General features: G+C 49.3%; 1 protein-coding gene across 1 annotated transcript in view; it reads left to right on the top strand.

Moving 5' to 3' along the window:
• The first annotated feature begins 203 nt into the window (after positions 1-203).
• Positions 204-14,247, top strand: part of WDR1 (WD repeat domain 1) — a 73,655-nt gene continuing 59,611 nt past the window's right edge. The window contains exons 1-4 of the mRNA XM_075346891.1: positions 204-356; positions 1,777-1,898; positions 5,104-5,194; positions 9,291-9,438. Coding sequence (XP_075203006.1) covers positions 341-356; positions 1,777-1,898; positions 5,104-5,194; positions 9,291-9,438 — 377 coding nt within the window. The 5' untranslated portion in view covers positions 204-340. The remainder of the gene's footprint in view (positions 357-1,776; positions 1,899-5,103; positions 5,195-9,290; positions 9,439-14,247) is intronic.

Raw genomic sequence — 14,247 nt, 5'->3', positions numbered from 1 at the left:
ACTATGGGGATAGGTAATTAATGACAGCCCCCTGTGTACGCGGCCTGTGCGCCCCCCAGTACATGACACAAGATGACACACGACTCCGCCCTCACCGTTGCCCTCGATAAACATGGCGCCAGCCGTCTCCCGCCCCGGGTGACGTCACGTGCAGTGACAGCGCTGCGCGGGCTGCGGGGGGAGCGGCTGGAGCAGCGCTGTGTGTTGACCATATATGGTCACGGGCTCGGGGAGACGCTGCCGCTGGGAGCTGCTGTTCGGCTTCCGGGTTTGAGTCGTTGGCGGCCGGGAGGGAGCAGCCACATCCCCAGAGTCTCCGCAGCCCCGGACACCGCACACCATGCCCTACGAGAGCAGTAAGTGAGCGGGGCTGCCGCCACAGATAGCGGCCGCGGGATGGGGCCGTGACGTCAGCACTGTGTGTATACAGGGGCGCCGGGCTCCATCACTTGGTGCGGAGTTTTCCGGCCGCTCCTCCGCCTGTTGCGGTGATCTCCACCCTCCTGTGCAGATGATGCGATTTTCCGAGCCGAGGCCGAGAGCTGGGACCAGATAACGGAGGACGGCTGACCTCCCACTGTGTGTGTGGCTGCACGTATTAGGGGGGGTTGGGATGTGGCTCCCAAAAGATTGAAATATAGCTGACACTTGTGTTATTGGGGTGCGCTGATGACTCCGGCTGTCACCAGTTTAATCCCTTCACTGGCTGGTGCTGGTGGAGCGCCTGGTGGTGGTCTGGCGTGAGTTGAAAATCTGTGTAGCGGCCAGTGGTGGTCTGATGGCGGTCCGGCGTGGGTTTTTGCGCCCGATGGCGGTCCGGTGTGTTTTTTTGCGCCCGGTGGCGGCCCGACGTGGGTTTTTTCCGCCCGATGGCGGTCCGGTGTGTTTATTTTTGTGCCCGGTGTGGGCTTGCGAAGCTGGTGGCGGCCCGACGTGGGGTTTTTGCACCCGGTGGCGGCCCGGCGTGGGTTTTTGCACCCGGTGGCGGCCCGGCGTGGGTTTTTGCACCCGGTGGCGGCCTGGCGTGGGTTTTTGCGCCCGGTGGCGGCCCGGCGTGGGTTTTTGCGCCCGGTGGCGGCCCGGCGTGGGTTTTTGCGCCCGGTGGCGGTCCGGCGTGGGTTTTTGCACCCGGTGGCGGCCCGGCGTGGGCTTGCGAAGCCGGTGGCGGCCCGGCGTGGGGTTTTTGCGCCCGGTGGCGGTCCGGCGTGGGTTTTTGCGGCCGGTGGCGGTCCGGCGTGGGTTTTTGCACCCGGTGGCGGCCCGGCGTGGGCTTGCGAAGCCGGTGGCGGCCCGGCGTGGGGTTTTTGCGCCCGGTGGCGGTCCGGCGTGGGTTTTTGCGGCCGGTGGCGGTCCGGCGTGGGTTTTTGCGGCCGGTGGCGGTCCGGCGTGGGTTTTTGCGGCCGGTGGCGGTCCAGCAGCTGGCCAGCATAGGTTCGGGCAGCCTTGGCGTGGCTTGTGGCGCTCGGTGGCGGGCAGATGTACAAGGTTGTCGGTTGAAGCGCCTTCTGGGAGCAGAAGAATGAAGACAGTAATGTTACCCATAATGCTTCTTGTACAGTGTTATGGTATACGGAGGAATAATCGCTGCTGATTTCCTCACTGATGTGCTATAATGTTGCGCCTGCGGTGGATGTTGCTCTCTCGTGGTCGTGTGTCCGGCCCCACCACCGCTGCCTTCCTCCTCGGGGTCCTGTCCTCCTGGCGATGGTTTATAGATGGGGTAACCTGCTTAGTCTTGAGTTTCCTGACCTCTCTATTCCTTGTTTCTCTCCTTAGAACATGTCTTCGCCAGCCTTCCTCAGATGGAAAGAGGGGTGGCCAAGGTCCTCGGAGGAGACCCCAAGGGCAACAACTTTGTGTACACGAATGGGAAATGTGTGATCATCAGGAACATTGAGGTACGGCATCATCAGCACGGTGTGAGGTCCCGGCGTTGTCCATGGTCCCCACCTGGGGTGCTGCGGAGAGGATCTAGATGGGGCTTGGTCCGGGTTCAGGTTGCAGACCTGTATCAGTGGGGTATTACAGAACTTGAAAATGGGGGGGCTCCCGCTGGATCAATGGGGCCGGTCAGGAGAGACCCCTCGTCCCCGTCTTGTACATTGTTCTCCAAGAAGCATGAGCAGGTTCTGGAGTGCGATCTTGTCTCCATGAGTTTCCTCCATTGCACAGTCTGTCATTTTTCGCGCTCTTCTTCATCCAGATTGTAGTTGATGGCGGTGTGCAGAATCGTACATAGTGATGATTGTTGGCATCACCAGGGCGGTGTAGATAAAATCTAGAGGGGAGTGACGGCTCCGGCTTTGTACAGTATTTTGCAGAAGCTTTACATTGGGGAAGTGGTGAGTACGAGCAGCCGTGGCCGCCTGACCCTCGCTATTCCATCTATGCACATTGCTATACACTGTAGGGATGGGGCATTCAGCGAGCCGGGGCTTGTCCTGCTGAGCTGGGACGTGGTGGCCGGTGTACAGAGCGGAGCGCTGCCATAGGATGTCTGCAGCTCAGTGAGTCACAGCCGCACCCCGAGAGCGCACGTCCTCCGTCCTGGAAGGGCTCGCCCAGCACAGGCCACCTGCAGCCCCAGGCCTCGCTGCACACAACCTGCAGAGATCCCAAATGTTATGCACCTCTCAGCGTAAAACGCCTGGGACCCAAAGCCAGGAATAGTCAGAAGAGGTGAGAAATGTGACGTCTGCTTTTTGGCTTAAGCTGTTTATTTCCAGTCATTGATGAGTTCTCTCCTAACCAGCAGATGTAGCTGCAAAATCCATACATACCAGTGAGGGGTAGATGATGACTGTATGGGGTCTGGCTGCTGATACCCCCCACACACTGGTCCTGACAATAAAGGGACCAAAGTCAGTTATGTGAATGGAGTGTTAGTGAGCATGTGCGACCACTGCTACATTCGCTGCCCCTTACTGATATTTAGGAGCTGTAGACAGTTATTGGAGCAGTGGTAGCACGTGCTCACTAACTGTCCACTAATAGTAAGTGGGGGCAGTCATAGCAAATGCTCTTTAACTGTCTACCACTGGTTTGTAGGAGCTGTAGAGTTATTGGAGCAGTGGTAGCACATGCCTAATGTTCATTAATGATCTGTGGGAGCACATGCCCACTAACTGTCCATTGCTGGTTTGTAGGAGCTGTAGACAGTTATTGGAGCAGTGGTAGCACATGCTTAGTGTACATTAATGATCTCTGGGAGCAGTGGTAGCACATGCCCACTAACTGTCCATTGGTGGTTTGTAGGATCTGTAGACAGTTATTGGAGCAGTGGTAGCACTTGCTCACTCACTGTCCATTATTGATCTGCAGGAGCTGTAGACCGTTATTGGAGCAGTGGTAGCACATGCTTAGTGTACATTAATGATCTCTGGGAGCAGTGGTAGCACATACCCAATTACTGTCCATTGGCGGTTTGTAGGAGCTGTAGACAGTTATTGGAGCAGTCGTAGCACTTGCTTACTAACTGTCCATTATTGATCTGTAGGAGCTGCAGACAGTGGGCATGTGCTACTACTGCTCCAATAACTGTCTACAGCTCCTGCAGATCAATAATGGACAGTTTAGTGAGCATGTGCTATCACTGCTCCAATAACTGTCTATTAATGATGTGTAGGACTAGAAGACAATTATTGGAGCAGTGGTAGCACGTGCTCACGAAGGCTGCTTTCACGCATCAGTTTTTGCAATCAGGCATGATCCGGCGGAAAAAGTGACGCAACAGATCCGGCGAAAAACCGGATCAGTTGCATCAGTTTTTTTCAATCAGTTCCTTCAGTTCTTTGACAGATCCGTTGGGATACTGAGCATGCTCAGTTCAAAAAACCGGTGGCCGTAATCCGTTTTTTGCCGGATCCGTCGTCCATAGGCTTCCATTATAAAACACGCCGTACTGCACCGGATCCGGCGTGATACGGTTTGTCGCCGGAGACAAACGTTCACTTCAACGTTCCATCCGGCCGCCGGACAAGCAAGGCCATCCGGCGCTAATAGAAGTCTGTGAGGGAAAAAACTGATCCGGCAGCAACAGACACTGGATCTGTTTTTTCATGTTTCTGCCGGATTGTGCCTGATGGCAAAAAACTGATGTGTGAAAGGAGCCTTACTGTCCAGTATCGATCTGTAAGAGCTGTAGACAGTTATTGGAGCAGTGGTAGCATGTGGTCACGAACGGTCCATTATCGATCTGTAGGAGCTGTGGACAGTGAGCATGTGCTACCATTAACCATGTGCTCCATTAACTGTACAGCTCCTGCAGATCAGTAATGAACAATTATTGGAGCAGTGGTAGCACGTGGTCACTAACTGTTCATCCTTGATCTGCAGGAGCTGTAGACAGTTATTGGAGCAGTGGTAGCACGTGGTCACTGTTCATCATTGATCTACAGGAGCTGTAGACAGACATTAGAGCAGCAGTAGCACGTGGTCACTAACTGTTCATTGAGTTTAGTAGGATGCCCCCCCTTCATTGCTTTTCTGCAGGCTACCCCCAGTTTCTTCTCTCCCTCAGTGGATAGGGAATAAGTTGTTTCCAGTAGGAGACCCCCTGTGATGTCTGGGGTGGGCCGCCCTTACCCTGACCACACAAGTGCGCTGTCTGCTCGGCGTCCCCATCTTACTCTTGGGGCGTCGCAGTGTGGGAGCTGCTGGTCGCTCGGGGCTGCTGGTCGCTCGGGGCTGCTGGTCGCTCGGGGCTGCTGGTCGCTCGGGGCTGCTGGTCGCTCGGGGCTGCTGGTCGCTCGGGGCTGCTGCCCATTAGAGCAGGTCTGTGATGGCCGACATGCGGGCAGCGCGTCTAATGCTCTTACACATAAGCCGTGCACAGCTGGAGATCCCTGATGGCAGCGTTTGATCCTCCGTGTAAGGCGTCCATAATGAGGATGGATGTGGAGGAAGATGAATGATTAATGCTGCGGCTTGTAGATCTGCTTTGATTCTCGGAGTCCCCCGTTAAAGACGTCTCCCCTCTATGGCCCGGACGGAGCGGGCATTTCCTTTGATAGGCGGGCGTTTACGCGGGGCTGCGCGGGTGCTTGTATGATGAGCTGCTGTCTGTGCTGTATGTAACCCGCCCTGTTGTGTTCCCCTTTGCAGAACCCGTCCATCGCAGACGTCTACACCGAGCACGCTCAGCAGGTCGTCGTTGCCAAATACGCTCCTAGTGGATTCTACATCGCCTCTGGAGGTAGCGAACCACCACCATGTTCCTCATTAACCCTTACAAGATATTTGTGTTTTTGCATTTTTTTGAGCTCATTGATCTTAATGGGTAATAGCGCTACATGTGAACATACCCGTGTAGTAATTGTAGGACATTTAAAGGGGTTGTCCAGTGATAAAAATAAACAGGATAGGTGATAACTGGGACCCCCACTGATTAGCAGAATGGGGCATTCTCTCTCTATGCAGTGACGTGGCCGGGCGGACCCCTGACAGCCACACCGTGCATTTTCTAGAAGGCTGCTGGAAAAAGCTGCACAGGAAATGAATGGAGCGGCGCTGCTTTCTAGCGAATCAGTGGTGGTCACAGTGGTCAGACACAAACTGATCAATAAGAAAGCCCCTTTAAGCCGCACTGGGGAGAAGCCCTTTTACAATGAAAGTGACTGGCATAATACCAGTCAACACTAGATAACCACTCATGGCAGTAAGAACTGCCATAATTCTCATTTTGTACTAGGTGAGACCAGGTGACAGTACGGTTTCATTTTGCACTAGGTAAGACCAGATGGCAGTACTACCTCCTGGTCTCATTTTATAGTAGGAGAGACTAGGTGGCAGTACTACCTCCCTGTCTCATTTTATAGTAGGAGATGGCAGTACTACCTCCCAGTCTCATTTTATAGTGGGAGAGACTAGGTGGCAGTACTACCTCACTTTCTCATTTTATAGTAAGAGAAGGTGGCAATACTACAGTACTCTGTCTCATTTTATAGTGGGAGAGACTAGGTGGCAGTACTACCTCCCTGTCTCATTTTATAGTAGGAGATGGCAGTACTACCTCCCAGTCTCATTTTATAGTGGGAGAGACTAGGTGGCAGTACTACCTCCCTGTCTCATTTTATAGTGGGAGAGACTAGGTGGCAGTACTACCTCCCTGTCTCATTTTATAGTGGGAGAGACTAGGTGGCAGTACTACCTCACTTTCTCATTTTATAGTAAGAGAAGGTGGCAATACTACAGTACTCCGTCTCATTTTATAGTGGGAGAGACTAGGTGGCAGTACTACCTCACTTTCTCATTTTATAGTAAGAGAAGGTGGCAATACTACAGTACTCCGTCTCATTTTATAGTGGGAGAGACTAGGTGGCAGTACTACCTCCCTGTCTCATTTTATAGTGGGAGAGACTGGGTGGCAGTACTACCTCCCTGTCTCATTTTATAGTGGGAGAGACTAGGTGGCAGTACTACCTCCCTGTCTCATTTTATAGTGGGAGAGACTAGGTGGCAGTACTACCTCCCTGTCTCATTTTATAGTGGGAGAGACTAGGTGGCAGTACTATCTCCCTTTCTCATTTTATAGTGGGAGAGACTAGGTGGCAGTACTACCTCCCTTTCTCATTTTATAGTGGGAGAGACTAGGTGGCAGTACTACCTCCCTTTCTCATTTTATAGTGGGAGAGACTAGGTGGCAGTACTACCTCCCTTTCTCATTTTATAGTGGGAGAGACTAGGTGGCAGTACTATCAGTACTGCCTCAGTCTTATTTTGTAAAAGACATGAGCACAATCTGTGCCTTCATCTACTGCAGATGGCGTCAGACGTGTTATCTATATGTACATTCTGTAGGAATAAGGATGTCATTTTCCTTCTAGTAAAGTAAATGTCTTGCACAGAGATGGTGGCGTCTTGCTGTGATGTGGAGGAGGTTAGGTTTCTAAAATAGAAAATACAAGGAATGTGGCGCTAGACAAAGTTTTCTCTTGTGGCTATCCATGCCTTTGTGTTAGGCTGTGTGCGCACTAGAAAAGTGATTTTTCTCAAGAAAATTTCTTGAGAAACTTCTGGGAGTTGAAGATTACCACATCTGCGGTAAAAAAACGCACCAAAACCGCGGGAAAAACTCATGCGTTTTTTCCGCAGGTTGGTCCCTGCGGTTTTTTATGCTGTGACTGCAATAAATAATATAGATAATAGATAATCGATAGACAGACAGATAATGGATAGAGGGAAAGATGGATAGATGAATAAATAGATAGATAATAGATGAGAAAGACCTATTTAATGTCCCACCCCCCTGCATATTCTAAGCTGGCACCCTTTAGTGACTTTCATGTGGCACTAAAGGGTGCTTAGCCTTGTATTTAGCCAAAAAATAAATAATTAAAAAAAAACGACATGAGGTCCCCCTATCTTTTGTAGCCTAGCCAGCTAGGGTAAAGCAGACTGCTGCAGCCTGCAAACCACAGCTGGCAGCTTCACCTTGGCTGGTAATCCAAAACAGAGGGCACCCCATTTTGTTATTTTACATTAAATGATTTAAAACAAAAAACATGGGAGTAACCCCCCCCAAATTATATCATCAGACTAGGGAGGTCCACCGTTATTGGACACTCCCCAGCCTACAAATAGCAGGCCTCAGCTGCCCCAGAAGTGGCGCATCCATTAGACGTGCCAATCCTGGTGCTTCGCCCCAACTCATCCCATTGCTCTGGTGCGGTGGCAAACGGGGTAATATATGGGGTTGATGTCAGAGGTGTAATGAAACCTGGCATCAAGCCCTGGGGTTAGTAATGTCACTCGTCTATCAGATACCAGACATCACCAACCCAGTCAGTAATAAAAAATAAAAAAAAATAGATAACAAAAAAGTTTTATTTGAAAAAACATTCCCTCTTTCACCAATTTATTGAAAAGAACAATCAAATCTGGGTAATCTAATATGGGGGTCCCATGATGATCCATACCATAGTCACTGTCCCAGTCAATGAAGAACAGAATATTCCCCATTGGCTGGGAGAGCAATGCAGTGACCTGAGCTAACATCAATAGGTCAGCCCAGGTCACTGCAGGGGATGACGAGCGCTGCCATCAGGAGGATAGATGAGATCATTACCTGCTGTGACGATCTCCTGCTCTCCTGACGTCAGCGCTGTCACTGCCTTCTATGCCCGCCGTGTTCTCAGCGAGGAATTGCGGGAGCCCGTGACGTCACCGCTAGTGACAGTCTCGGGCCGCCCGCGAGACGTGATGTGAGATCTCGGCGGGCAATGGAAGGCAGTGACAGCGCTGACGTCAGGAGAGCAGGAGATCGTCACAGCAGATAATGACCTCATCTAACCTCCTGACCGCAGCGCTCATCATCCCCGCGGCTGCCTGCACTGCAGTGTGAGAAGCTGCTGATACTGCAGTGCAGGCAGCCGCGTAGCTGGCAGGGAGCGCCCGACGGGCACCCGACGGAAGTCACACGAAAGTGCTTCCGTGCGTCGTCCAGGGAGTGTGATGTCTGTGTTTACTCTGCTCCGCTTCCTCTTCCTGTCATAATGACATCACTTCCCTGCAAACCGCAGGCAGCGATGAACATTACCGCAGGTGAACTGCGGCTATACCGAGGGTATACCGCACATCATTTGCTACCCGCGGTATTTCGTGATTACATTACAGTGAATGGAGTGAAATACCGCAGGTACCTGCGGAAAAGAAGCGACATGCACATTTTCATAAGAAATTTTCTCAAGAAATTCTGCAGAAAGAATGTTCTTGAGAAAAAAAATGCAGCGTGCGCACAGCTATTTTTTTTTTTTCCAATAGGTTTTGCTGGGAAATGTCTGCAGAAGATTACAAACATTTCTCAACAAATTTCTGCAGCAAAAAACGCGGAAAAAACGCAGGGAAAAACGCAGTGTGCGCACAAGGCCTTACAAGATCCCTAACCTGAAGGCTGATTAGATGCAACCTTCAATGGTGGGCAGTAACCTGTGCGGGAACCAGTCAGCAAGTGCTCAGTTTCTCTACAGCGCCACCACAGGGGGAAGGGAGCACTGCAATAGGCTGTGTATAGGATCTCCAGCCTTTCTGGGTCCTCCTTCGTCTCTATTGACAACACATGTACCTTCGCCAGATGCCCCTAATCACTTTCCCCCTGTATAACCTGTGCCGCTCTCCTCCGTGGTCAGACCGGCGGGTCACAGTCCAGATGGGCATAAATAAAGGGATGGAAGGAGGACGTTTCTCCAGCTCAGTGAAAGTGAATGTCAGCAGATAGTGTTATAAGTGCCATCCATTATTCAGTGAGCTCATTGCTGTCACCTGTAATGTGATGACAAGTGTCCGTCCTCTAGATATCACCGGTAAGCTGAGGATATGGGACACCACGCAGAAGGAGCATCTGCTGAAGTACGAGTACCAGCCATTTGTGGGGAAGATTAAGGACATTGCCTGGACCGAGGACAGCAAGAGGATCGCCGTGGTGGGTGAAGGACGAGAAACGTAAGTCCTGCATGGAGCGTCCTGATCTGAGGCTATCATGTGTTGTACTAAATCTCTGATATGCATTAATGATGGAAACTGCTAAGTGCAGATTATCAAATCTGACTAAGAAAGTGTATAGTGTAATGCAGGCACTGCAAGGCATTGGTCATTGGATTTATATGCCTCTGGTTAAGGCCGGATTCACACACCTGAGTGTCTGAGTATACAGTGGCTGCGCGTCTCTGGACCTGAACCTGTCCGGCTTTTCTATACCTAACTAGTGATGAGCGGGCACTACCATGCTCGGGTGCTCTGTACTCGTAACTAGTGATGAGCGGGCACTATCATGCTCGGGTGCTCAGTTCTTGTAACTAGTGGTGAGCGGGCACTACCATGCTCGGGTGCTCTGTACTCGTAACTAGGGATAAGTGGGCACTACCATGCTTGGGTGCTCGGTTCTTGTAACTAGTGATGAGTGAGCACTACCATGCTTGGGTGCTCAGTGCTTGTAACTAGTGATGAGCAGGCACTACCATGCTCGGGTGCTCGGTTCTTGTAACTAGTGATGAGCGAGCACTACCATGCTTGGGTGCTCTGTTCTTGTAACTAGGGATGAGCGAGCACTACCATGCTTGGGTGCTCAGTGCTTGTAACTAGTGATGAGCGGGCACTACCATGCTTGGGTGCTCGGTTCTTGTAACTAGTGATGAGCGGGCACTACCATGCTCGGGTGCTCGGTTCTTGTAACTAGTGATGAGCGGGCACTACCATGCTTGGGTGCTCGGTTCTTGTAACTAGTGATGAGCAGGCACTACCATGCTTGGGTGCTCTGTTCTTGTAACTAGTGATGAGTGAACACTACCATGCTTGGGTGCTCGGTTTTTGTAACTAGTGATGAGCGGGCACTACCTTGCTCAGGTGCTCTGTAATCGTAACTAGTGATGAGCGGGCACTACCATGCTCGGGTGCTCAGTACTTGTAACTAGTGATGAGCGGGCACTACCATGCTCGGGTGCTCAGTACTCGTAACTAGTGATGAGCGGGCACTACCATGCTCGGGTGCTCAGTACTCGTAACTAGTGATGAGCGCGCACTACCATACTACCATGCTCGGGTGCTCGGTACTGGTAACTAGTGATGAGCGGGCACTACCATGCTCGGGTGCTCAGTACTCGTAACTAGTGATGAGCGCGCACTACCATACTACCATGCTCGGGTGCTCGGTACTGGTAACTAGTGATGAGCGGGCACTACCATGCTCGGGTGCTCAGTACTCGTAACTAGTGATGAGTGAGCACTACCATGCTTGGGTGCTCTGTTTTTGTAACTAGTGATGAGCGGGCACTACCATGCTCAGGTGCTCTGTTTTTGTAACTAGTGATGAGCGGGCACTACCATGCTCGGGTGTCTAGATCTCGAGCAGAGTCTTGTAACTGGAGCTGTGCACCAAGCTTCTCGAGTCTCCCGCCCTGGTGTGTACTATATAGTGGCCATTCACTTACATGGATGGATGCAGTTAGTGGCTGAAACTTTGTGCCCAGGCGGATGGGTCTTGCTCTCATAATGTAGATGGCAAAGTTTGTCATGAGTGTCCAATAGAACTGGTAATAAATTGGTTTATCGATTAGGGGTCTGACTGTTTGTGGCCCCCATTGCCTGGTATCTTGGGCCTGATCAGTATATAATGTATGTGAGCAAAACTATGGGTTAGTGTTGCCCCTAATAATTCTTGTAAATCCTTGTATAACGGTTAGCACATCGCTATACGAGTGCCCTGTGTCATATCCTATATGATTGGGTAGCCCTCTCTCCTCTGTCTATATCGGGGCTGTTAGTGCCGGGCAGGTCATAAACATTGTATATGATGTGGGTTAAATGCCTATAAAATCCATGTATGCATTAGGTATAATGGAGGTAAGGTCTCTGGAGACGTGGAGGAAATGGAGGACCCCTCCCCAGATAAAAGCTTCCATTTGTGCCCTGAGGAGTGGAGAAAATACTTAAAGGGAATCTGTCAGGTGTTTTTTTTTTTTTTTTTTTTCCTAGGTAATCTGTGGACTGCATGCTGTAGGAGCTAACAGATTTCAGTGATCCGTCTCCTCTCACACTGTGCAGTTGTTTACCTGCGGTCAGCTAGTCCGGCATGCCCCCTGCTGTGATTGGCACCTCACTGTCTACAGACATTGTACATACAGAGCCTGGAGTGGGCGGTAGCACCAGGGCTGTGGAGTCGGTAAGCCAAACCTTCGACTCCGACTCCGACTCCTCAAATTCTCTTGCTCCGACTCCGACTCCGACTCCGGCTCCGACTCCGACTCCGGCTCCGACTCCTACATATATTGCTTAGTTAGGTGAAAAATTTATTGTAGTACATGAATATGTGTATGTGAACATCAGACATTTAATAATTTTTATGATACGATAATCAAGATATTTGGATAGAACATAAAATATATTTATTGGAATACAACTTTAGAACACAAAAAACTGTAATAAATTGTAAATATGTAATACACTATGTAATATACAGTAGATTACATATATATCTTGTGTGTGTATATACACTGTGTGTATATATATATATATATATATATATATATATATATATATATATATATATATTACATATTTACAATTTATTAGTTTTTTGTGTTCTAAAGTTGTATTCCAATAAATATTTTATGTTCTATCCAAATATCTTGATTATTGTATCATAAAAACAATTAAATGTCTGATGTTCACATTGTACTACAATAAATTTTTCACTTAAATATAAGCATTATACTAAATGTTATTATTTAGTAAAATATTCAGCACATTCTGCATTGCACTCCTGTCCCCAATTTATTATATATTTTAGGAGTCTGAGTCGGTGCATTTTATACCGACTCCGACTCCACCAAAATGAGCTCCGACTCCGACTCCACAGCCCTGGGTAGCACCTTTCTCAGCTCTGCTGCTTTGCTAAATCTAAAAGCTCTGATTGTGCCAGAACCGCTGCACCCAGTAATCTAAGTGCTACATTGCTGGATTCAATATCTCTTTACCTACATCATGCTGCTGTCAGATGAGGTAGCAAAAACCTGCTGACAGATTCCCTTTTAACTCTTAAATGACTGGACTTCACGGAGAGGTTAAAGGGTAATGGAAAATAACAGATTTGCTTTTGTTAAAATCGAGCACCTTTTGTGTAATGGTGCTCTTTTTGGAAGATGCAACCAGAGGGGATTCTGGTTCTGGTAAAGGCCTTTTCCTCTGTTTTTCGTGGAGCCAATATCCTCTTATTTCACTCTCTAGAGATGTAAAACCAATGTGAATCGCCCTATGATCGGCTTTTCAGGCGTTCGCCCATCATCAGAACGTACCGGTCCTAACCCCTGGTACAGAGCGGCGCCCCTGTAGCCAGTAGCTTCGGTAGTTACCATTCATTTCAGTGGAGAGTGATCGGCGCTGCCATCTTGTTTTGGGTCATAATGTTGTGGATCACTTCCCCAACCAGTCTTTAATTGTGTGACTTATCATTGGGGGTGGGGGTTGTCTTCCTCTTCAGACTTGTTAGGTCGCATTGCTAAATGTCTCCGCTGTGGGTGCAGCTATGGCCCTCACACCCAGTGTAATCTGCGCTGAATGTCTATGTTCTCCTTCACAACTAAAATCATGGTTGTTAGTGCTCTTGTGCATCTGTAATGAAAAATTAAAGGGCACTAATCACCAGGATTTTCTTTTATAACCTAAAGCCAGTGCTGATTCTATACATACACATCCGAGCTGACCACTACAGGCAGGTTTTGAAACACAAGAAAGTAAAGTTTGTAAAATGAGCAGCTGTTTGAATGACAGCAGCTGTTGATAGCTGGGGTGGGTTTTGATAGTGATTCCCGCTCCCTGCCTGTCTGTCCTCCCCATCTGTTAGTAAAACGATTCTATAATAGAATTCGCATTACTACGTGGCCAGAAGGACCTGTGCTGATGTCATACCCATGTGACCAGAAGGGGCGGGGTCTCAGCCAACATAGCTGATAACAGGAAGCAACATTATTTTCCTGTTGGCTGTGGTCCTGCCCCTTCTGGTCACATGGGTATGACATTAGCACAGGTCCTTCTGGCCACTTAGTAAAACGATTCTATAATAGAATTGGCATAAATAAGAGGGGGATGATGGATAGGCAGGGGGGGGAATCACTAGGAATACCCACTCCAGCCATCAGCTGATTGGCAGCTGCTGTTACAAAAAAGTAAAATGAGTAGCTTTTTGAGTATTTCAAAACCTATATATCCGAGCTGACAACTAAAGGTGTGTATAGAATCAGCCTGATAGTGCCAGTATAGCTCTGGCTTTAGGTTATATAGGAAAATCCTGGTGATTGGTGCGCTTTAAGTAACTTTGAATAGTCCTCATATATTTCCTACAATTTTTGTCTATACCGGCTGTTTCTATATGTCTCCATGGTAACAGACCACATGCGAACCTGTGTGGTCAGGCCCTGAAGTTGTGCTCTCTTCCTCTGTAAATTAGCAGAAGTAGGGGATGTCACTTGTACTGGGTGTTGATCTGGCAATCTCCAGGTCAACAGAGTCCCTCAATACACATTTCTGGCTTTTTCTATGGACTACTAAACTTCATTTTAGTAAAAACACGTCTTATCGTAGAGACATTGCTGTACGCAGACTGAATTCCCAGACATGGCTGACGTGTGGAGTGCTGTCGTTCTCTACTTCTCCACCTTCTCGCGGTTTCCTTCGTAATGGGCTTTCCCCGGCCAGAATGACAGATCCTATTGTGAGGATTATTGTGCCACTGTGAGGATTGTTTGCTTCTTATTGTGC

Source organism: Anomaloglossus baeobatrachus, chromosome 1 (assembly GCF_048569485.1).
Source record: "Anomaloglossus baeobatrachus isolate aAnoBae1 chromosome 1, aAnoBae1.hap1, whole genome shotgun sequence".
NCBI lineage: Eukaryota > Metazoa > Chordata > Amphibia > Anura > Aromobatidae > Anomaloglossus > Anomaloglossus baeobatrachus.
Note: the sequence above shows the minus strand (reverse complement) of the source record. Positions and strands in the feature narration are given on the sequence as shown.